General features: G+C 41.8%; 2 protein-coding genes across 3 annotated transcripts in view; both read left to right on the top strand.

Moving 5' to 3' along the window:
• The first annotated feature begins 577 nt into the window (after positions 1 to 577).
• Positions 578 to 9,227, top strand: EIF1AX (eukaryotic translation initiation factor 1A X-linked). The gene is made up of 7 exons (XM_040056333.2): positions 578 to 688; positions 1,572 to 1,655; positions 3,273 to 3,376; positions 4,717 to 4,767; positions 6,194 to 6,275; positions 6,383 to 6,474; positions 7,877 to 9,227. The coding sequence occupies exons 1-7, from the start codon at positions 673 to 675 to the stop codon at positions 7,880 to 7,882; spliced, it is 435 nt and encodes a 144-aa protein (XP_039912267.1). The 5' UTR covers positions 578 to 672; the 3' UTR covers positions 7,883 to 9,227.
• Positions 9,228 to 15,416: 6,189 nt separating this feature from the next.
• The window catches only part of MAP7D2 (MAP7 domain containing 2), a 95,514-nt gene continuing 85,854 nt past the window's right edge, over positions 15,417 to 25,076 (top strand). For both annotated transcript variants that reach the window (XM_040056052.2, XM_040056043.1), the window contains exon 1: positions 15,417 to 15,488. In XM_040056052.2, coding sequence (XP_039911986.1) covers positions 15,452 to 15,488 — 37 coding nt within the window. In that variant the 5' untranslated portion in view covers positions 15,417 to 15,451. The remainder of the gene's footprint in view (positions 15,489 to 25,076) is intronic.

Here is a 25,076-nt window from a genome sequence, read left to right as displayed (position 1 = left end):
GTTTGAGTTGGAATGGAGCTTGAAAATCATCCAGTTCCAGTCCCCCTGCTCAGGCTGCTCAGAGCTCCATCCAGTCTGGCCTTCAACATCTCTGGAGATGGGGCATCCACAGCTTCTCTGGGCAGCCTGTGTCAGTGCCTCACCACCCGCACAGTAACGAATTTCTTCGTAATGTCTCGTCTAAACCCACTCTCTTTCAGTTTGAACCCGTTCCTCCTTGTTCCGTCACTCCGAGCTCCTGTAAATAGCCTGGCCTCATCTTTCCTGGCAGGTACTGCAGGGGCTGGAAGGAGTTATCACTGACGCCGCTCCCCCCGAGCTGTGCGGTGTGCCGGGGCTGGCTGGGTGCGCGCTGCCCGCTGCTCGTCCTGCTTTTTCCTTGAGCTCCAGCACAGAACGCCTGGCAGTGCCCAGGCGGGGCCGGTCCCGGGGCCGGTCCCGGGGCCGGCACAGGGAGCGGGCCCTGGGCGCGTCCTGCCCCGCTGGAGTCCGCCGGGCCGCGGGGCGGCGCTGTGGCGCGGTCGGCGCAGCGAGCCCGCGCACGAGCCCGCGCAGCCCCGGCCCCGCCGCTGGTCCCGCCCGGAGCCGCCGCCGAGCCCGAACCGCGGCCCCCGCCCGCAGCCCCTCCCGCCGCCCCTCCCGCAGCCCCTCCGCGGCGGAGCGTTCGGCGCCATGCCTAAGAATAAAGGTGAGTCTCCCTTCCCTTCGCCGGGCCCGCGGCGGCGCGGCCGGGCCCGGGCGCGGTCGCGCAGGGCAGGCCCGGGGCCCCTCACGTGGGCGCCGCCGGAGCGCGGAGCCCCGGGCGGAGGGGCCCTCTCGCCGGCCCGGCGGGTCCCGGGCCCGTTCCGCCTGCCGGGCGCGTGTGGGAGGCCGCTGAGGCCCGGCCGGGAGCGGGAGGCCCTGCCCGCCGCTCGCTTGTCAGCAGCGGCCCTGCCGGGGAGGCGGCCGGGCCCCTCCGTGCCCTCGCTGCTGCGAGGCAGTGCTGCTGCCGCTTCCCTCCCTTCTTACCCCGGAAAGGAAACGCAGAAACCGTGAGGGAAAGGGAGCGGCAGAGTTTAGCAGCGGGGCAACTATGAGCTGCTCTTACGCTCTTCGTGTGAAGCATCTAACCCCGTTGCCACGTGTGTGCCTTTTAAAAAGGGCAGCTTCAGTTGGAGTGTAAGCTTCCTCTTGAGTATTTCAGGGATTTCAGCACTGAAGTTATTCATCTGCTCTTGATGATTACGTGCTTCAGGCTGTCCCACCGTTATTTCTGAGGTATTTGGTAGCAGTGATCACAGAAATTAAAAATGGCCATCCTGTGAAAATCTTTTTTTAAAGGCTGCTGTCACTCCAGAACAACCAGGACATCTAAAACGGTGGAGATTCTAATGTTTAATTACTTTGTTACTACTCAGCTAAAAAATTAAGACTTAAAAGCAAGCAAAAAAAAAAAAATCTAGATGTAGGTAGAATACTTAAAGTAGCCATATAGAGTACAAGCATAAAAATCTCCATAAGTCTAATTTTTTTCACTCACTGTGTCTAGAGGCAGTAACACATGCGTTTTGCTTCTCCCACTTTTAATTTAGGCAAAGGAGGTAAAAACAGGCGACGAGGTAAGAATGAGAATGAATCAGAAAAAAGAGAACTGGTGTTCAAAGAAGATGGGCAAGGTGAGTTTTTAACAATAGTATGGCAATGCCATTGTTTTCAGTCACATACTGTAAGTGACAGAATAGAGAGAGGTATTCTTATTTGGGTTGTACTTGAATTCCAAATTACATACTGAGTCAAGAGAAAGACAGCAGGAGAAGGGAAATTTTCAATAGCTTCACCACTTAAGAATAAAGTTCCCCTCTTCTTGACCTTAGTGCAGTGCACTGTGTAAAACAGCACTTAACATTTCCCTGAAACCTCTGGATAGCTTTGTGTGAGGGTCTGTGAGCAGCTCTCTTAGCAGATGTGGTTCAGTTTTGCCAGTAATTGTCCCTGGGATGCACAGTCTCACTTTCTGGTTTATATGGACTCTAACATCTCTCGGATCCTTCGCTGAGCTCCCTGAAGTCACTGATGTGGCAGAGCAGCTCATCTCATGGTTCTGTCCCCTGCTGCTTTGGTTCTGCTGCCTCCTGGGCTGGATTTCTAGCAGTTATTAAAGCAGGAGCAGTAGGTGGGATGATGTCAGGGGAAGTAAGGCACAAGAGTTCAGCCAGGGGGTGACTGAGATTCCCATCTGCCCTGCCTTTGGTGGCAGTGAGCTCACCTCCCTTTCAGCTCATGCTGTCTTGTGGGCCACACTCTGGTGGTTGTTCACATAATGTGATGTGAGTGCTTTCCTAGTAACCAGTTAATCAGTTGGGTTGTTAGAAATATGGAAAAGGTACTGATGTAGATCACTGTAACAGAAGTGCCACTGAAAAAGTTTGTGGTATTTTGTGTTGGTTGTAAGCAGAGAAAGTTTCTTTTTATGTACATCTGAAATTTAAGATCCTTTACATCTCCCAAGCAAAATCTATTTAATGAAACATTATTCTCAGTTATGAACAGTCTCGTGGTTCATTGGACTATCTAACTTGTGTGAAGTTCTCCAGTATGTGATTTCTGCAGCTTGGTGAGGGAGAAGATGAAATACAAGGTGAAGAGATTGAGGGTAGGTGTTGGAGAGGTGCTTCATAGACCTCAGCTGAGGTCTGCTGGTTGCCTTCAGGCAGCGTCTGATAACACCAAGGTTGTGTCCTTTCAAGGACAGTGGGGTGTTGTCCACAGAGCCTCTGCGAGAGGGAGTCAGAGTCTCAGTGGGTGGTTATACAGGGTGTGCAGCTTCCTCGTCCCTCAGTGACAGCACTGAGATGTTGTCCTTTGGGACAAGTTCTGTGATGTTGTCATGAACTTTCAGGCTCTGAGTGTGACTCAATAGCTCTGAGATCTTCTGTAGTAAGCGTTTCAGAGGGAACAAAAGCGTGGTTGCTACCAAGAAGGAGCAGTATTTGAAAATGTTAACATCAACAGTGAAACAAAACTGTGATACATTCAGCGGCCTGTGTGGGTGCTTGAAGCTCCTCTCAGCAGTTCATGTTTGATAAAATGTTACAGCAGATTTGGGTTGCAGTGGAAAAGTTATGGGTTGTGTCTTGAAGCTGGATTTGTTGAGAAGTTCTGTGCTGTGGCACTTTGGGACATGGCTTAGTGGTGGACTTCACTGTGCTGGGTTAATGGTTGTACTTGTTGATCCTAAAGATCTTTTCCAGCCTAAATGATTCTGTGTTTCTGTATGTTACCATCTCTTTCAGAATATGCCCAGGTGATCAAGATGTTAGGCAATGGAAGACTGGAGGCATTATGTTTTGATGGTGTGAAGAGGTTATGTCATATTAGAGGGAAGCTAAGAAAAAAGGTAATTCTGAAGCATTGCAATAGGAAGCAGTGGCATTATGCGTGATATGTAATTGTAAAAACTTGCATATGTAGCTTGTTACAGAAATGAATATTTCTACTGCACTTAATACCTTAAAGTACTTTTTTTGATAGTAAATTAGTCTGTCCTGTTTCCATTGCTGGCACAAGAGTAGGCAGTCTTTGGCTTTTGGGTGAAGCTCAAGAAGTCGAAGGGCCACCTTTCAATGTGTATATTTCAGGGGAAGGGTTTTTTGGCTGTTTATGAAATACAATCTCTTCATGTTCTAGAAAATTATATAAAACAATAAAAATCTCCCTAATTGCAGATGGGGAACCTGGTGACTATTTAGAAAGTACACCTCCAGTGCCATTGTTTCATTGTCCTCTTCATTGGTTCCCAAAACATTTCTGTTGAAAGCTAATCTGTGAAGCTTTGTACCTTCAGGGGTGTCAGGTGTGTTTGCATTTTAAGCTTTGCCATCTTCAGATGGTGTCCCCTCTGGCCCTTGTCAGGTGTTACATCTTCCTGTCCTCTGCTGGTGTATGGTAAAGAGGAGTATGTTTCCCCTGAAAAAAGACATTTCACTGTCTTCATTCTGGATTGTTCCATGTTTTGGACAGCAGTGAATGCACGTGTCTTGGGATCAGTGTAACCAGTCCTATAGCTGCCTGCAATAAACTGTTGAAGGTAGTGGAGAATGTGCATAAATAAACACTAAGTGCTGCACAATTAATTTCTTGCTACAAAAAGCACTACTTATCTATTCCTTATATTTAAAAGAAAGGAAATTCCAACTGAAATCAGTTGTGTCCAAAACCAACAAGTGGATGTGGGATAGAACCTGCATAGAACCACCCTGTGCATTTAAAAGCATATCATGTTCTGCAGATTTCTGGTTAACATAGTTTCTAGAAACAACTCAGTTCATTTTCTTGTGCTCTTCAGTGTTCTTGTCCTTCACCCCCTTCATCAGGTTTTTCTTTAATTTTTGCTCTTGAGGAGCTCAGTTCACAGTGTTCATGACTGGTGCCTTGATGCATTCTTTCTGTTTTCTCAGATGTTAAGGTTTAATGACCACGCTGTTGGCCAGAAGCTCTTCAAAGAAGTTTGATTACCCTGTAATAGCTCCATAATATGTAAAAATAATGTAACTATGGGTATTTATGGCCTTGGATTTGCTGTTAAAACATTAAATTGGATATCTCTAGCATACTGGTTAGAAAATTAAGGTGGTGACTGTAGTGAAATGTTTTATGTCTGTAAATCTAGATGTGCTGTTTGGTTCCTGTGTTATACAACAGAAGTTGAATTTCTGTAACACATGTTTTCTCCTTCAGGTCTGGATAAATACATCTGATATTATACTGATTGGCTTAAGAGACTACCAGGTAAAAATTCAGTATGATACGCCACTATAAGGAGTATCTTACAAGTAGCTTTATTTACTGTTAAATTGCAGCAGGTATTGTGAGGAAATTCATGTCTAACTTTGCATGCGTATTTACTTGTGCTAAATCATGATTTTTAGTTTCCTCATACTACAGGAAGATTGTAATGAGTAGACAAATTCTGGTTCAACTTGTTCTTCTAAATTGCACCCTGAGACTTTGTGAGTGAAGGTGCTTATTGTCATCAAGCTTGACCTTTTTTTCCAAATGTAGCTGTTTGGTGCTTGCATCCTGTGGTACAAAGGGAAATTGAGTCAAGTACCAAACATTTTATTGTCATAATTAGAATTTTTGGTAATCAGAATTTTGGATCCTTGATGTTTAGGCTTTTACCTTAAGAGGCAAATTAATCAGTAATTAGTTTGTACTTAAATTTCCAAAAATGGAGTGGCGTAACTTTACGTCATATAAGTAGTAATGGAAACAGTTGTCAGGTTTTCATTAGGTGAATGCCTTTTATGAATGTTAGTTTTGTCATCAGTTGTTGAAGATAGATTCTGCTTCTGAAATGTGCATTAGGTTTAGAAAAAATTAAAGATACTGTTATTACTTTAATATATTAAAGTACTTGAAACTAGGAATTTTTCGGTTTTGACTTCACTATGGGAAATAGGTTGGATATTAGGAAAAAGTTTTTTACAGGATGAGTGATAAAGTACTGGACTTGTCTGCTCAGGGAGGTGATGGAGTCACTATCCCTGGATGTGTTTAAAAAATATTGGATGTGACACCCAGTTTAACAAACCAGGCTGTGGTTTAGTTGAGGTGTTAGGGCATGAGTTGGACTCTGATCTTACAGGTCTTTTCCAACCCAGTGATTCAGTGATTCCTGATTGACTGTCAAACACCTCACTGTGTGTGTTGTCAAAGAAAGGTTAATTTCAAAGGCATGAAACTGAACTAGTCAATTTCTACAGTCAAGTTGTTGAATTCTCAACATTTCTCATTTGTCTCAAATTCTCTTTTGTCTTGTTGCCCAGGGAAGTTGTGAATGCACCATCCCTGGCAGTGTTCAACGCCAGATTGAGAACCCTGGTGTAGTGGAAGGTGTCCCTGCCCATGGCAGGGGGGTTGGAAGTACATGATCTTTAAGGTCCCTTCCAATCCAAACTATTCTGTGAATCTATAAATTACTTGTAATTAGAAATGATTAAGTTATCTCTCAGAAGAAATTAAAATACTCGAATATGTTTACTTCACATTTAAAGAAACTGGAAGGGAAGGAAGAACAAGATGTTCTGTAAATATTATAGGTGTTAATCCACTGGAAATGATATAGTTGTTGTAAATAATGCAGTCTGCTGAGGTTAATAGTTTTATTTTTCCTTCATAGATGACTAATACATTTTAATAAATTCTTCTTTAGGATAACAAGGCTGATGTTATTCTAAAATACAATGCAGATGAAGCCAGAAGCCTGAAAGCATATGGGGAGCTTCCAGAACATGGTAAGAATCTTTTCACTTCAAATTGGAAGTTCATATTGGACAAGAATACTCAGTCTGTCTTGGCACAGTGTGAGTGCTCTCCCTAACTTCTCTAAATTTCTTCATAGCTAAAATCAATGAAACAGACACATTTGGTCCTGGAGATGATGATGAAATCCAGTTTGATGATATTGGAGATGATGATGAAGATATTGATGATGTAAGTAGTAAATGTTTGTTTTTATCATATCCTTGAAGCCCTCACCTTTGGCAGTAAGCTGTTATTCCACAGCAGGGAATACACGGGTGTTCTGGATAGCTTAGCTCCTCAGGGACTGCCTGAGGAAGTGGTGTGGTGCATGCATGTGCAAGTCTCCATTTTTGTTTACATAAAAACTACAGAAAGCTGCATCTAAGTAGTTTTGATTTCTAGAGTTATCCATAATCTTAACTGTCACAGTCACTTGTGTTACTGCTTACCGCTAAACTGTAGTAATTGGTCATGCACACTCTGAAATTATAGCAGTACAATTGTTACAACTCAAATTTTATAATAAATTGCAGAAGTAGAATCTGCTGTGCAATGTTTTCTAAGTTGATGCACTTTAATTTACAGCTGAGAGATGAATGTGTGCAGGGTCAGCTGGCTGAGAGGATAAGTAGTAACTTACTGAGCCAGTGAGTTAACTTAATTGGATAGACTGTTCTAAGAATACTATTGTGCTTTAATTCTTCATCTTTTTAGTCCTGTCTCTATGAGTTGATAATATGGCTAATTCTTTTAAAATGCTTTCATTATTCTGACTTTTTTGAGGTTCTCAATATATGATTCATAAGATCAAGTATTTTAAAAATATAAAAATGCTGAGGAATTCTTCTTCAGACTTTTGAAAATTTCACTTTGGGCCTGTCAGTGGTTGAGCTTACTGGAGATTTAGCTCATTGAAGCTAGAAAAACTAGCACTGCATGCCTTTAATAAAGAGGCTATCCTAAGACGTCAAGGAGGTAAGTAGCTGTAGGACAAATTTGCAAACTAATGGATCTGTGTGTGGGGTTAAGTGAGCAGCTATGATTGTCTTTAAGCTTTTGTCAGCTCTTCAGTAAAACATTAATATCATGCTTTAAGAAAGTAAAAGATGTAAAGAAAAGATGTGAGCAACCTCTCTGAGGATCACTGTCATGTATCTGGAATGAAGTGCAGCTTCCCAGGTCATTGATAACAGGTGGAACTTGATGGAGCCTTTCCTCTGTTTTTTATATCAGAAGAATGATTAGAAAGTCACTACTTAGGGAAGTGACTCTCAAATTTGATTTTATTTTCATTTTTGAGAATCAAGGGCTAATATATAGCTGTTCTAGTGACGTATAATTGTATTGCAGATACTGTGGTTATGCAGAATTGCTCACCTGCATGACCATAGTATTGTCACAGGGTGGTGGAGACAAAAGCAGGGAGTAATAGTCCACGTCTTAGGAAAACGGGGTATGAGCTGAGGCAAAACCAGGACTGGGCTAAGTTCAGGAAGTCTCCTGTCAAACTGTAAAAGTAACTTTAAAAAATAGTTGCTTGATGAAAAATCCACTTGGATGAAATACATGGTGTGGTATTTTTGCTTTGCAGATCTAATTTGGAACAGAGGTTTACATTCCAACTTTTTTCCTCCAAGGATTGTTCTACATTGATACTTCGATTATTTTTTGGGTGAAGTCCCTTACTTTTAAGAAGACTGAAAATTCTCAGTAAAGAGTGTAGTTTGTTACATCAAAAGGATTTATTTTCAATGTTTGTTTTAAAGTATTTATATTTCTTTAGAAATCGATAACGCTGGATTATCACAAAGGTTCAATGACATGCCACAAATATTTTGTCTTTTCACCAATTAGAGCTTTTATCTCTGGATGTAAGTGAGATACAGTGACATGGGTTGTAAAAGACTGCATTTTTCCCTCTTCGGCTTTCATCACTACAATTCCAGTTAAACTTGTATTTTGAAATAAAAATTGTTTACCCTGTAATTATCATGAATTTTGATTAAAGGAAAATAACCCAGATCAGATTAGTATCAAATCATACTATGCAGTGTCTGTCCTTGTACCCCTTGCCTTGATGTTAACTTTAAAAAAGATTTTGATAATATAAGAGGAAGGCAGAAATCTGTATTTAAACTCACGATGCATGACGAATCTGCTTTTCGCCTTTAGTAGCATGCTGCTATTTTTATACTGATTTTGATAATTAAAAACTCTCATTATTTCAAAGATGTAAATTTTCCATGGTGGAGGGAGGGATGTGAGAGGAGTAAAGATGAAAAGTGAGCAGCATCTCAAATTTGCAATTTTTCGGAAACTGCGGTTGGTGCGGTGGCGGAGCTGCAGCTGCAGACAATGAGCACTGGGCGGCACCCAACTGAACAGGGAGACACAAATGCAAAGCCTTCACAGTTGGGTTTGTACTAAAAAATGCATAAAATAGGTTTTCCCCAAAGTAAGTGCTTAACATTCTTGATATGTTAAACATGTAGAATATTTTTACATTATATAAAAGGTTATGTTAAGAGTAGAGTTTTATTTTGATCTGAAATTCCATACATTGTAAGGTGCAACATAAAAGCTTATGTGAACTTTGAGTAACAATATAAATAAGAAAGTAAGTTTGTGTCAAAAGTAGAATCTTTTCATCCAGGAAAAAATCAATGAAACAGACTACTGGAAGGATTCTTGTCTACCTTCAGACTGGAGGGGTCAGTTGAGAAACTGAATAAAGACTAACATCATCATGCAAATATTATTTTGTGGTAGCCTTAGTGTCTTTGTCTTTAATAATGTATTTAACAATTCTGAAAGCAGGTTAATGGAAAAATTCCTTTTGTGCCATAAAGATCTGATTCTTGACACTTGTATTCCTTATACAGTCCTTTTGGTATGATGTAAAGTGACTGCCCCAATAGATAAAAACAAAATGGCTTTAAATATGGAGTGGCCTCTTTGCTTTACATGTGTTTTTTAAGGAGATTTAAACATCCAGAGCTTTTGTAAAAATGTCTTCTCTTTTACTTCTTCTTTCATTGTAGTGTCTATTTTCCTTACATGGATCAGGTACCCTGCTCTAGAAATACCATTTTCTTAGTATTAAGTAATTTTGCCAAATATTTCATGGATTTTAACTATTTGTTGTAAAAACTTACTGAATATTGAGGGAAAAATACCAGTAAAGCATTCTTACTCAACTGATCTTAAATGTATCAATTTACTGTCTTTGTATGTCTGTAAGGATCAATTTTGAAGGAACATAAATGGTGTAATATTTCAGAATAAGGCTTACAAACCACCCCTCAGCTCATTGGTTTCCTCGTATTCAGCAGCTCTGAAAATGGTTAAAAGCTCTCAAAGTTCTTGGGATCCAAGTGCAGAAGGTGTCTGTCCTTTCAGTCGTACTAGCAGGAAGGTTAATTCTTTACTTAAGTATTAATTTCTCATTAGTGCACCAGCTTAACACCCTTAAGTTTCTACTCATACGCTGTGCTGTGCTGCCGCCTTGAGTACCCTTGGTCACCTTGTTCCTCCGTCCTCTGCTGAAGCTCCCTTCGCAGTCCAGTCTAGGCAGCTTTTTATCATCCCTTTTACCTTTTCCCCTTGGGGCTGGGAAAACAGCTTGCACAAGAAGCTGTCTTCCCCATGTCGCTGTTCAGAGAACAGTGGTAGAACAGCAGCTGCCAGCCAGAGGATTGCAAGGTTGCTGACTCTAAAGCTGTGAAAGGTGTTCCATCTGCAAAAGTATTTCCTAGACGTATTTTTAATTATTCTTGTGTAACTGTGAGAATTGCTGCTAGCTTTTTCCCTAGAGGGCAAAATTGAAAGCAGGGATACAAAAATTAATCTCCCACAGCTAAAATTCAAACTTGCTGTTCTCTGTTTCCCACTTCAAGGTTTTCTCTGTGATCAACATTTTGAAAAATTATTTTTGTCTGTTGTTCCAAATCTTGCCTCTTCACCTTACAATAGGGGCAGCTGTGCATTTGCTTCAACAGCCCTAATGCTTTTCCACCCTAATCCTTAGATACAGTCCAGACACAGCAACTGAAAAAAAAGTATGAGAAACAGCCTCTTGTTCCCTTCTCAAGAGGAGGGGCTGGCAGCCCACGACTGCTGAGCTCTGTGCCATTATTGTCACTGCTGATAGGTTGTGCCATGGCTGTGCTCTGCATGTGCACTGCTCAGACTGTGGTCTGAGCTCCAGTGTGCTAGTGCCATACGTGATACATGCCAGAGATCTCATTTATATGGTGTCACATCATGCACACACGTAAATGAGTGTACAGATAGAACCTGCAGGGGTTAGGCTCTGTCCTCTGCGTGATGTCCGTGAATGTCGGTAGCTGATGACCAAGGCTGCCAGGTTGCTCTGTGGTATCCGGCCACACACCCACCAGGTTCTTCACGGTAAACTGGTAGGGCTGGTGGCATCTCTGTGTGTGACATGGTGCTGGGACTGCTGCTCCCTGAGACCCTCTGGCCATAAGGTAAGTCCTGCTCTCAGGTGAATTGGGGTGTCAGCTGTTCCTGCGGTTGAGCAAGCTCCAGTCTAATCCAAAATTATTTGCTGTTACTGGGTATGAATGTCAGGGAACTCGAGTTATCCTATGGTTCCCTGGAGGACTCAAACCAAGCTTTTCATCTGTGGACACTGCTATCCAATAGGAAGGTTGATTGCTTCATGGGAGACATAAATGTAGCTTTTTGGAAGATGTGTGGGAAGACAGAAGTATTTGAAAGAATTTTGTTGTAGTGTGAATGCAGCTTTTTTTTGTCCCTTCTGCCAGTAGCTGTTGGTGATGCTTTCTCATTTTGTTGCAAAAATGAGTCTTCAGAATTTACTTCTCAGGCTGTGATTGCCCTTCTTTTTGGAAGAGAGAGAAGTAAGGGAGGATGCCTTGGCTTTGTTACATTTTTAATCACAGCAAGCAAGAGTCAGAGATCCCACTGATTAATTCAGGTTATAACCTGTGCTATCTTGCCCATCAGAGTGAATGCCAGAGCTCAACGTTGTGATTTATAAAATGCAATCACAACCAAATAGAGGCAAAGTGAAAACTGAGTACCTTCATCTAGTAATTCCAGCTAGTTTCATAGGACAAAAATACTTTGAAAAAATGTAGTTGTCTGATGTATTAGTTGTTCTTGGTTTTTCTGTGTTTGTGGAGAGGACTTGCACAGCAGTTTTATTTATATCCAGGCTGCAGCTCAAGGAAGGAAAGCTTCAGCAGAAGCTGACAGAGACTTGGGGCCTCCTACTGCATCACTTGCTTAGCAGTAAATTCTCTTTTGAAGCCCCCTCACTGTGTTTTGTAGGCACACATTTTTCCCTCTTGCAAAAGTGGGTAGCTTGTCTAGGCTGTGATGGTGTAGGAATCTGTTCTGTGGTCACCAGGACCTGTATTCCTTAATCAGCCCTACTCTTCATTAAGGTTAAATTAATGAATTTTATTCCCTGTTGAGGAAGATGATCAGCTAAATGCCTTTGTGTGCTTGGCCTCTGGAGGGAGCAGATGAACAAAAAACCAAACAGACGTTCACATACAGGGGCAAGCAGGGTGCCTCGGTGTTTTTGGTAGGACGTTTCTGGTCCTGGCTTTCAGGGGCTCTGAGGTGCTCATGTCTGCAATAAGTATTGCCAGTGATGGAAATACTTGAGATTTTTAAGGGTTTTCAAAGTAGGTCACCTTCTTCCGAAAGCAGCAGCTGACTGAAGCATGTTAGTGTGGGCTTAGATGCGCCTCTGGCTCTGGCACAATGGGTACTGCTGTTGCCAGCTGGAGTAAATACAGCAAAGAGCAGCAGGAATACTGAAGGATCCCCATGGGACACCCAGAACTGTGTAGCTTATATATGTTCCACTATCAATGGTGCTGGCTGTCAGGGAGGATTCAGCTTTGTGACAGTCCTCAAGACAGTGACAGGACACTCTGGGGACTGCGTCCAGCCTCTGTGCTTGGACAGGAAAGCCAAGTGCTGCACAGGGCTTGAGGAAACAGCTTCTGACTTACAAGACTTTGGAACTAACTGTAGTAGACAGTGGTGGGGGGTGGAGAAAGGGGCATTAACGAGGTTTTTGAGAAGAATTTTAGTCATCTGCTGCCTGACCCAGTAGAAAGCTCTACCCTGATCATGAAGATGTATAGAGAAACTACAGTGATTAAAGCTGTAGTCTTGGAGACTTGTCAAGAAGCCCAGGACCCTGAAAAGGTTGGAAGACCTTGCTGCCTTTTTACCCACTGGACAGTGACTATCCCAACTTGCCTTGCCAGGCTGCTCTGGAACATGTTGGGATGTTAATGAGCTGTTGCAGCAGGTGGCTGACCAGAGGGAGTCTTGCAGCAGCTCTGATACAGGGACCTTTTGTCTTGAACAAGTGACAATCTGCAGCTAGATCATAAGCTTTGCTGCAAATGGCAGAAGTAGCCGGTGCTAAGTAACTGTGGGATGGAATATACAGAGATGGACCTTCAGATCTGATTTCAGCAGCCCTGTTAGATGAAAGCATCTTAAAAGATGTCCAAAGACCCATTGGTGTGTTGTCCAGTCTGACTGTATTCTCTGGAGTGACTGGGTCAGAAGGAACAGGCGCCTGTGTCTCACTGTGGTTGTCAGCTGCGGCCCCTTAATAGCAGCTTGTACAACTTCCAGCCTCATAATGTGTCTGGATTGCTGCTGTTAACCAGGGCATGGGTGAGTGAGCAGAAACCAGTTCCCAAAACAGGGCACCAGTTTCACAAAGGTGTTGGAGATGTGCAACTGCCTAGGGACTGTTTCATTAAAAGTGTGAGTGTGCCACCTGTAAGTGGAACAAATACTATTACTGGTGTATTGTTATCCTGGCACTGGCTAGGGAAACAGTTGCTGAAAAGTGGAAAAAGCCAGTAGCTCATGCTTTTTTGTATTAAAAAAAATTGTATTAAATTATGCTTTAATCCTCAACAATTCCCATCTCTGCCCCTCCTCTCCCCACTTTGAATTGGTGCTATCATGTTGCCAGCTGTATGCTTTGTCCACAAATGTAGAAAGAGTGATCTCAGGCTTCTTGAAAGGCTTTAAACGAAGGTGATGTAAAGCTACTGTTTACAACTACAAAAGTCCAGGTTAACTGTAATATTTAGTATAGCATGATACAGAAAATAATGTATGGTTACAAAGAAAGAGAACATAATATAGCCAGTAGCTGATAGTGTGTGTTTACAACCAGTTTAGGTTAACCTATAGTTACATAAGCAACTGTTGGAGAATCAAAAAACACTCTCGGAGATGTGTGTCTGGTCTAGGACATGGGGAGGCATTTAGAGGAAACAGCCTGAGTGCGAAGTAGCCAACAACTTTATATTGAGAAGACAGCATGAGTGTTTCTAATTACTTGTGTAGATTGACATCTAAATCAATTACAAAAATAACAGGGGGAAGGAAGGAGAATATGACACCTAATAGTTTCCTTCTTTATTACCCAATCCTTCCTTAATAATGGTTTTCAAAATATTATTTACTCTTGAACAGGTTTTGGGGATTTGTTTTGATGCATGCATGCCTAAAGAGGATAAGTTGTAAACCCCTGAACATTCCCCAAACAAGAACTCTGAGAAATTTAAACTTTCAAGATAATTTGAGAGTTATCACTGATTCTCAGAACAAGCTGAAGAACACAGTATGTGAGGAGAAAATGAGACCAGTGAAGATCCATCAATCAAATTCAGATTAGGGGGTCCTGCCTGTTTACATATTTTTTAATATTTTCACTGTAACAATAATTAATGCACCTAGTTTGCACAGCTGAAATACTCCATCCAAATGATCTCTTCAGCAGGTATTCTATACTGTACTATTTCAATAAGAAATAGTACTATTCAATAAGAAAAAAATCAGAAGCTGCAGAAACCTTCTTCTCTCTTGAGCTAAGCTGAATTAGCAAGTAGCCTGGGAATCTTTGCAACAAATTTTCCCACTGTAATTTTTCTGTGAAATTAGTCCTTTAATGATACTGAAGTTAGTTTTATGTTTATTGCTACACGGTTGGTACTGACCACTTTAGGAAGTCAGTATTTGTGTTGCTCTATTTCTCTACCGTTGTGTTAGCAGAATAATGTTGTATTGGTATAAATGGCAGAGAAAAAGATGAAACTAACATTTGTTAAAACAGGAGAATTTCTGAAATTTCAGTGATCACTGGCAAGACATTATTTTTGGATAAATGGTGTTTAGATCCTTCCCTGGTCAATATTCATTTTGAACCTCTGCCACAGTGTCTACAATACAGCAGTTTGTGCAGCACAGCAGCACAGCCTGAACCATGTCAGGGCATTTTAGTTGTTTAGTTACTTAAGAAAACCTTCTCCTTTTCTTTTTTTGCAAATCTCTTTTTAATCTGGGTCACTTCGCTGTTCCATTTGCATTAGTGCCAGCCAAGCTGAGGGAAAAATGCACTGGGAGGTGAGAAGAGCAGTGGAGGTACAGATACTGCTGTGAGCTGGTACGGCTTCTGGAGGCTTTGAGGAAATCCTGGCCTCAAGCAGCAGTTTGACTGGAAGGGACCCCTGGGGGTTGCAAATCCAATGTTCTGGGCAAAGCAGGTCCAGTTAGAGTGGGTTGCTCATGGCTTTGTCCTGTTGCCTTTTTAGTATTTTCAAGGTTGGAGGTTCCACAGCCTTTCTGGAAATCTCTTCCAGAGTTTGAAAACAGGTAACTTCCGTGCATCTCATTGGAATGTCCTGTGCTCTGAGCTGTGTCTGCTGCCTCTTGTTCACCCACGATGTGCAGCCAAGAAGAGTCTGGCTCTCTCTTCCCTCCACCTCAATTGCATAGCTGCAGAAAAGAGTAAGATCATTCTCATCATTCTCTTCTCCAAGCTGAGCAAGTCCAGATGTATGAATCTCTCCCCAGTATCATGTGCTCCAGTTCCTTCAGGAATCTTGTCAGCCATCTGCTGCTCATTTTTCTCATGTTGGGGTGCCCCAAAATGAGCACAGTGCTTTGGACGCAGTGTCAGCATAACAGTGTTCTGCACTGCAGTCTGAACCAGGCATCTGGTGTATGATTTTTTTGTCCACTGCTGAGCTGTTGAAGCACTTGATCTGAATCACAAGATTAGAACTTGACTCCAAAGATCTGAGAAGTCCTGACTCACCCCCCTGTTGGAGAAGGCAACTGAGCAGAAATGGAAAAATACAACTGGGAAGAATTGCATAAAAAAGGTAGAGGTTCGTTTTCTTAATTTTCTTTTTAAACTAGCTTTTATCTTCAGTGCAATTAGAAGTGCCTGTAACTCTGCTAAAAACTGCACCACAGACTATAGTACAGGTTAATGTCATAACCACAGGGGAGAGAGAGAGAGAGATGAATGGATAGATCGATCGATCTGAAAGTGTTTGGAAATATTAGAGCTAAGCTTCAGAGATGTGATTTATATCAACTGAATCCCAGCTCAGAAGAGTATAAAGGGTATAAAGGGTAGCACATATTTCTCAGACCAGAAGGACTTCCAAAGGTGTGCTTGCTTGAGCTGTGAGGTTCTGAAGTTATTTTTAAGTTCATGTTTAAACAAAGTCTTTTTCTTAAGCCTATAATCAGTCTGAGTGTTCATTCTTTAGGATCACTTGTTCATCCTTTTACTTAATTAGCTTGCAGCCTTTCTTCTAGGGAGGTGCTTTCTGAGGAAATAAGTGCAACCCCTGGAATAATTTAATTGTTGTTATTCTGAGACTCTGCCTGTCCCAGCCCTGTTTTACACTCCCTTTCTGTGTCTATCTGGTTTTGATGGTGGATGAGAAATTGGTTGGATCCACCAAACAGGATGAGAAATTGCTTGGATGGTCACATCTAGAGGACAGTGTCCAGTGGCTCAGTGCCCAGATGAAGAACAGTGTCAAGAGCTGTCCCTCGGGGTCCGTACTGGGACCAGCGCTGTTTAATGTCCACTTCAATGGCATGGTGGGGTCACCCTCAGAGCCTGCAGATGACATCAAGCTGAAGGATGGGATGGCATCCAGAGGGACCTGGACAAGCTCAAGGAGTGGCCCATGGGAATCTCATGAGGTTAACACCATCAAATGCAAAGGGCTGCACCGGGGCTGAAGCAACCCCTGGTATCAACAGAGGCTGGGGGATGAACAGATTGAGAGTAGTCCTGCTGAGAAGGACTTGAGAATAATCTTGGATGGAAAGCTGGATGAAAATGGGCAGTGTGCAACTTGCAGGTCAGAAAAACAACCATGTCCTGGGCTGAATCCAAAAGCAATGTGGGCAGAACGGTGAGGGAGAGAATTTTTCCCCTCTACTCTGCTCTGGTGAGACCCCACCTGGAGTGCTGCATCCAGCTTTGGGGTCCTCAGCACAGGAAAGACATGGATCTGTTGGTCCCAGGGCTGAAGTACCTCTCCTAATGAATAAAAGTTGAGAGAGTTGGGGCTGTTCAGCCTGGCGAAGAAGGCTCTAGGGGCACTTTCTGGCAGCCTTCTAGAATTAGAAGGGGCTTAAAAGAAAGATAGGGATGAACTTTTTAGCAGGGCCTGTTGCAATAGGACAAGGGATAATAGTTCTAACCTGAAATAATTTAGTTTAAAACTAGTTATAAAGCAGGAGTTTTTTACAATGTGGGTGGTGAAGCACCAGAACAGTTCAGTTTGCCCAGAGAGGTGTTGGATACTTCATCCCTGGAAACATTCCAGGCCGAGTTGGACAGGGCTCTGAGCAACCTGGTCTAGCTGAGGATGTATTTGCTCATTGTAAGAGGGGAGGGGGGGGCTTGAAATTGATTAACCTAAAGTTCCCTTCTAATTCGAACTATTCTATGATCTAATTCAAAGCCTTATTTATTTGCACTGCCTTAGTGCCAGCAACTCCTGAAGTCATAGTCTTCTATCTGCAATATTTAAGATAAAAGGGCCTTCAGCTGAATCTTCTGAGCGTCAGAAGTTGAAGAGCCCTTCCATGGCCAAGTGCCCACTGTCACAGACAGGTGAATGGGAACAACAATCACCAGTGGTTCGAACAGCATCAGCTTTTATTGAACTACTGGATCAGGTACTGCATTAGACAAGGGCAGGTAAAAGGAGATTTCTACTGCTTGGACTTCAACAAAAGAGAAAAGGAGATCAGACGTAGTGTTTCAGGCCATCCTCAGGTACTTCACTTCTTTTCCCCAGGTGCAGGACTTGGCATTTTCCTTTCTTGAACTTTACAAGGATTCTGTTGACTCATTTCTCCAGTCAGAGTCCCTTTGAATGGCAGCACACTCAACAGATGTATCACCTACTCCTCCCAGTTTTGTGTCATCTGCAAAGGGTGCAGTCTGTCACATCATCCACGACATTAATGAAGATGTTATGCAGTATTAACTCCAGGGTTACACCACAAATGACTGACCTCGATCTTGAGCTCATCCTCTGATCACAACCCTTTGAGTCCAGCAGTTCAGTCGGTTTTCAATCCACCCCACTGTCCATCGGTTTTGTACTTATTTTATCAGTTTCTCTTCAAGGATGTTATGAGAGACAGCATTGAAAGCCAACATAGATAACACCCACTGCTCTCCCTTCCTCCACCAGGTCACTCATATGATCCCATCATAGGGAGGCATAATCTCCACTTTGTAAATCAATCCTCACTGCTCCCTAACACCTCATTCTCCTTCATATGTTTGGAAATCATTCACAAAATCCCTTTCCCAGGGTCTGAGGTGAGACTGGCTGCCCTGTAGGTTCTTGGATTTTCCTTTTTGCCCTTCTTGAAGAAAGCAGTGACATCTGCTTTTTTTTCCAGTCCCTCAGAACCTTCCATGATCACTGGCACCTTTCAGAGATTAGTGAGGGTGACCTCACAATGATATCAGCCAGCTCTATGCTGTTATAACTTACATAATTCAAATCTACAAGAAGCAGCACATTCCATGAATTTCAGGATTTGCAGGGAGGAAAAAACCTCATCCTTAGTTGTATGTGACCGTGAACTTTACCCTTTGCAATTAAGGTAAGTTAACATTTGATTAATATGTTAACTCAAGTTTTGACATGTATGACAAATATCTAAATGCAGTTCTGTAAAACTTCTGTAAAGTTACATCGTTTTATCTTCCATGTGGGTTAGGTATATTCCATCAGATACATTCTAGTTTTAATTTCTCCAAGTATGGCTGCTCTGCTCCCCTCATTTAGACACATCTTGTCCCATCATTTCTCCACCAAATCTTCGAATACTGGACCCAAGATCAAATCCACAATACAAGAAAGCATTTAGATGTATGGCATATATGGATCTATACTACCCTCTGAGAGTAGCAGGTAAAAGATTCACAGTTCTAAACAGAAGAAAAGCAGGTTACTGTTCCCCAAAAAACGAGTAAAAGCAAGTTGTCTTGGTAGTGTGATCGGCGTGGGAATCCACTGGGCGGAGGTTTCATGGAATCAATACAATTCACTTCAGAATTATGTCTATTTACATAAAATCATTTTCTACAGAACAAAGAAGTTGGACACTGCTTTGATAACAGAAGGCCAGAGAGAGCCTAATTACTATTTGTTTCAGACATGTTGGAAGGAGCAACTGAGTTTATGTTCATATTTTAATGTGGTAGAGGCCTAAGTCAACTAAGTTGGAAAGGCAAATGGGTGCCAGAGCAAGGGGATGTGGAGCAGAAGTGTGACTTGAAAGCCTTTCCTTAGCAGAAGTCTCCTGCTACACTTCTAACTCCATAAAGTAGGTTGGTGAGAGGTGTTGTCCCAGTTGGGCAACTTACCAAGGTGTTTCCCATATATTGAGTCTTCTCTCTCCAAACAGGCTAAGTGACAATCTTTCACCACCACTCATGACACCAAACAAGTTAATAAATCAATTATTTTAATAATGGGCTTTATTAATAAAATGTGAAGACCTGAGACCTGCTGCAAGATCATCAAAATGTTGGTTGAAAGGTACCTCTGAAGGCTGTTTTTTAGTTGGATCAGGTCAGCATTAGACTATGTCAATCTTGGATTTGCCTGAGTCTTGAAAAGCCTCAGTGGCAGAGATTCCTCCACTCCCCTGGACAACCTGTTCTAGTGTCCAGCTACTCATTGATTTTATTTTCTGATGCTTGGTCTGAACCTCCCAAGTTGTAAATTCTGGCAATTGCCCTGTTAGACCAGCTGGAAGTCATAAGAAGAGTTCAGCTCTGACACTTTTCTAATGATGTTTCAAACACTTGTACACTGATGTTATGTTAGTTGATAGCTTCCTTTCTACCAGCTAAAGCCAGCGCCTTCACCCTCTCCTCAATGTTTCTTATCAGCCCTCCACTGAACACGCTCTAATCTTGCCCTGTCGGTCTTGATCAGAGGTATCCAAAACTATTTCAGGCATGGCTTCACCAGCACCCAGCAGAGATTATCAGAAAATTCCCTGTGAAGTACTGGCCATGCCTCTAATGCACCCCAGTGAGAGCCTCCTTCCAGAAGAGCCATGGTTCCTGTGCACCCTGGTGTGCTGTAAGCCACAGGATTGCGACCTCGCCAGCCATTTCCCACTCTGCACCCAGACATGGGGCAATTCCAGCTGTTCAGGGGCAGAACTTCATACTTCTTACAAGAATCATAACATCTCTGTCTAATCCTTAAGCTTTTCAGGGTGCTTCTGGGTTGAACCAGCAGTGTTCTCCAACCTCATACCTGCTCAGAATGAGCTCTGCAGTGCAGCCAGGTTGTTGATGAAGGCACTGGGTCTGGGTGCCAGTATTGCACCCAGGCTGCTTTGCTTATTGCCAACCAAATACTGAGTTAGTGATGGCTATCCTTACAGCTTCCAATTCATCCAAACAAGTGGTTTGTCCAGTCCATGCTTCTGCTGTTTCCAGAGGGGAAGGGTGGGGAAGGTGGTGTCAAAAGCCATTTTCAAACCAAGGTATGTTGTAACCACCACTCTGCCCTTGCCCACGGGGCCAGATATTTCATCACTGCAGGCACTCAACAGGTTTTGCTAAGTGGTTTGCCTTCCTGGGCTGACTCTGCTGATTATGTGCTTCCTGATCTTTCCATTGACTGAGATTTGGCTGACTGGCCCATCCAGAGGGCAACCCTCTGTTGTGTTCCACTGAGGAATGGTTTTTCCCCTCAGAATCCCCCTGAAGCCTGTGCTATGTAGTTTAACCCTTCTTCCCTATCATACCTACTCCTGACCCTATTGGCTCAGGGCCAATATCTTTCCTTGGCCCAAAACTACATAAACCCCTGTCTCTTCCTGTTCACGCTCTCTCTTCTCGGGCTCCTGGAACATCACATCGAGAATAAAGCTTGGACAGAAGCCTGGGGGTGAGAGCCACTCTTTTGATTAATCGAACACAACAACCCTCCAATCCTCAACCCCTTCCAACCCAAACTGTCCTGTGATTCTATGACTCCCATCTTCCTTCTCGCCTTTTTTTTAAGGATGAGTATTGACAGTGGCTTCACAGTCAGGCCCAGCAGGTCTCCCAGTAAGCTTGGTGTGATTCCCATCCAGCCCAGTGGATCTGAATACACAGAGCTTCTCTAACCTCTTGCTCCTCAGTTGCTGGCTGCCCAATTCCCTCCCCACTTGTGTCTGTACAGGCAAGAGTTGAAGAGCTGGCTTTGGCTCTGAAGACAGAGGCAGAAAAAAGGCACTGAGTTCAGCAGCTTTGTTGTCAATACCAGTTGTCACAAGGGGCCTCTGTCAGTAGAAGTCCTAAACTTGCTTTTCCAAGTAGCAATCTCTAGAATCTGCTTTGTTCCAACCAGTGCCCCTTGGCAGTCTCAGCTTCAGCTGGGCTTTGGCATTCCTGATTTTGACACTAAGAGCCCCACACTGTGGGTATTTTTGTGTCTGTCAAGTGGTAGTGATTTACTTAGGACATTGAAGTACTTTTTTTTACTTTGGCTAATTGCAATTACATAGAAGAGATGGTCATTCTGACTCTTTTGTTCCAGTAGGTCAAGACTTATGAATGAACATGGAAAAATAGCTCCAACTGCAGAAGCAATTGGCAGCTAGCAGGAAGACATGGAAAAAATGTCTGAAATTATAACCCAGTTAAATGTAATTAATACAGTATTTAAAAAAAAAATTGAATTCTTTTGGTTTTTTAGAGATTTAGAAGGAAGGTGCAACTTGATAGTGAAGACCAACTGATGACCTGTAGGAAGGCTCAGGGTTGGTCTGCCATTGGGAAACATTCTTGGAAGAGGATCATACACGCATGCCACATGGAGTAGCTTGAGGTCTGGACAGGGATCAAGGGCTAATTTGATTGATAAAAGCTTAAATTTTAAAGTAGTGAACGAAGCTGGGAAAGGTTCATTTAATCTGCGTGATGATAATGTAGTGAGAAAGGAATATCAGAAGGTCAGAGGAATGAAAGTGCCAATACTGATACATGGAGTGGGAAACTGCTGGTAAAAAATAGCCTCTTGTGGTAAAACAAAACAAAGTATCCAAATCTGCTGTGTCAGAATGCAAAACTAAACACAGATACCTGCGGAGCATTAGCAATTGTGGCTGGATTAATAGGATGGAATTACATGCATCATTTAGGAAAGATGGAGGAGAAAAAAAAGATGGTGAAACAGCATTTTACACTAATGACTTCAGGGAAAGGAAAGAGATGGTGTAATAACAGGAGTCACATTTAAGTAAAGATTGTTTAGAAAAAGTTATTAAAAAATACGGTATTCTACTGGAATATCAGAGAGCCTGCAGTATCCAAGAGAGCCTGGGACTTGGATTTAGACAGGGATGTAGATGTCTGTCATGTCAATTGGAAAAGAAAATAAGTACCTTTAGTTTCTCTATAAATATGGAGATATAACATTGTAAGACCTATTCCAAAATGTGCTAACAGACCACTACCCTGCAGTGAGATGTGCAAGAGTGCTATGAAAATTTTGCCATAGTTTTCATATTTTTAGAGGAAATTTGTAAAATTATTAAATATTTTTACTACAATAATGTAATTTCCATTACTTCAATTTGAAATAAAAAGAAATTCTGAAATGTCAGAATTCTTATTGAATAGAAACACTGCTTTTAGTCATCATCATTTCCCCCAATTAATTGTGATAGTTGCATCAGGTTGTATCTTCAAATTGAGCTTGAAGACAGAGTAAATAAATATCTCATAAATATCACAAATTATTTTAAAAACAAACTTTGAGCATTCTAATATGCAGTAAATATCTATGAAAGAGGGAATTTAGAAAATACATGCTAGATATAATTCTGGTTTCCAATGGGGGGAGAGGGAAAGCTAAAGAGCTGGAATTCAGAAAACACAAAATGGCTACAAAAACAGCATTATGCATTTGGGACCTTCCTCGACACTCTTTTCACAGAATCTCTCATGCTTATTTTTATTCAATAACTAGCAATTAACCATTTTTTATTATAGTCTCTCTTATGTTGGCTACAGAGGTTTATAGACATGTACCAAAAGCAAACACTGTATTTGCTGAGTCGTAATCCCTATAAAGTTCAAATCTAGAGGAAGCATCATGTTCCATGATTGGATTGGCAGGGAGGCAGAAAATGGATGCTCAATTGTTCATGGCAGTGATCTTTAACCAGTGAAATTAAGGTAAGCTAATGTTTGATTAATATCTGATGTTTATTCAAGTTTGAAACACATGACAGCTATGCGAATGCATGTCCACAAGATTCTTTGAAGTTGTCATTTTATCTTTTTAGCATATCTGGTTAGGATTTTTTAATCAAATGTTTACACATTATAAACTGAAGGAACTGATTTTTCTCTTCAGAGGCAGACTGAGTAATTTGTTGTAGCTGTGTTGAAGTCAGTGGAGCTCAGCCTGAAAATCCATTTCATTCCTGATGAACAAGTTTTATCAATAGACCCTCCCTTTTTGTGTTAAAATGCCCAGCATAATATTTTATACTGATTGATTTCAGATTCAGCTCAGCCATTTTTTAAACACTGCTTGCTTAAAAATTATTGATCTCATTTTAATAACCAGGAGGCCTTCAGACTGTAGCCATCTCCAGGCATAGCCTGATTTATCATGCTTTGAAGCAGCCACAGAATCACTGGGATCAGTGTTGCTTCCTCTATGTCAGAGTGTGCCAAGTCACATGGCACAACCCTTGTATGTGGAATTTAAGGAAGAATGAGGAATTAATTATAAGAGTAAATAAAATTCTCATATTTTACAACCTTTTTCTCTCTTTTTCAATAAAAGCAATGACAAATTGACTTCTACTTTGCTGTGCTGGGCAGGTATTAAGTATATTCTTAAATTACATCTGGGTCTGTCATAGATTCCTTAAAGGTAAAAATTCATGAATGTTTATTATTTAAAAAATCATTTTAAATGAGTTATGAAAGCAGACCTAAAGCACACAGACTTCTCTCCTAGAATTACCATGTCACTCCCAGAGTTATCTTATGGATAGTTCTAAGAGAGGCTGAAGTGCTGGACTTACCAGGCATTTAGGAAAGTGTGAGCATGGAGCAGGCAAATGGTCTCACTGTGTCTGTGAGGCAGTCTGGCTCTGCAGATGCAGTGCTACTCATGAAGTGTTGTAGTCTCAAGACCACATGATTTCTTTGACTATCTGGTCAATATGTTGCAGAGGTTTTGCATCCCCAGGGTAGCCATGATGTCCCTTCTCTTTGAAGTGACTGAATTTATCATACTCAGGACACTCATTTAACCAAAAAAGTAAAAAAAAAAAAACAACCAAAAAACCTCTACTGACTGACTGACACCTGATGCAGTATAATTATTATACAATTATAACTAAACTTAATTAGTTTAATGCTATTTTAGGCATTCAGTCAGGGTAGAAACATCTTAGGATTTGATATTCCATAAACTTGAGAACAGTTCATTATCAATCTGAGGTAGGAACATTCCTCTCCATGCTTCTCTCCTATATAACATAATCTTCTCCTGCATGTTTAGTTGCTGGGGGAAGAATATTCCACTTCCTGGCAAAGTAGCCTCGTGCAGTTAAACAAAAGTACTACAAATAACTGCAAATCCTTCAGGCAAATATCAATCACTTCAGCAGGTGGTGAAGAGAAATGGAAAAATATTTCTATGGCTGCAGGGCAGACGTTCTTCATTTCCAAAGCAAGACCTATCTTCTGCCTCTCCCAGCAAGGGTAAGACTGTGTCACATCCTCTCAAAGCATGAAAATCTCATAGAGCTTTTGCCTTTTCTTTGCCTAATACCCCAGTAAATAATCTCTAGTTGCTTCCCAGAATCAAAAGCAATCCAAAACTCATTAAAATCTAACTTGTTCATATTCCCCACTGATACCTGCCCACAAATCTGCAAAGCAATTAGTAACACAGCTCTCAAGATTCATGGCTCACAAGGGTTTGAATCTGGAGGAGAATAGCAGGTATTTGGTGACAAATATTTAAGGACTTATTTACAGGAGAAGTGAAGAAATAATATACATCACTCTTCCAGTGAAATATTGCTGACAAAATATTCAGTTTAAATCAGTTAAAATCAATGTGAAATATGTTTGTGCTGCATTCCACTACTGTTTATCCCATTACCATGCTCAGCAAAGCAGGGTGTGTATACAGGGCTATGTTTGTACATGACTTAAAATGCCTCTGCTGTCAGTATATAACAAAAGACAAGGTGATGAGAGAGTTCCTCTCTTGCTCTATTTTCACTTATTTTTGTGAATATCAATGCTGTTAATGCCAACCTTTTCCAAATCAAATAGCTATGACTGAACTTCAAAGGATAAAAGTGTGAGGCAAGTGAAAATATGCCCCATGTTCAAGGCATTTGGGGAGTATAAAAAATCACAGATGGCA

Source organism: Hirundo rustica, chromosome 2 (genome assembly GCF_015227805.2).
Source record: "Hirundo rustica isolate bHirRus1 chromosome 2, bHirRus1.pri.v3, whole genome shotgun sequence".
NCBI classification, from domain to species: domain Eukaryota; kingdom Metazoa; phylum Chordata; class Aves; order Passeriformes; family Hirundinidae; genus Hirundo; species Hirundo rustica.
Note: the sequence above shows the minus strand (reverse complement) of the source record. Positions and strands in the feature narration are given on the sequence as shown.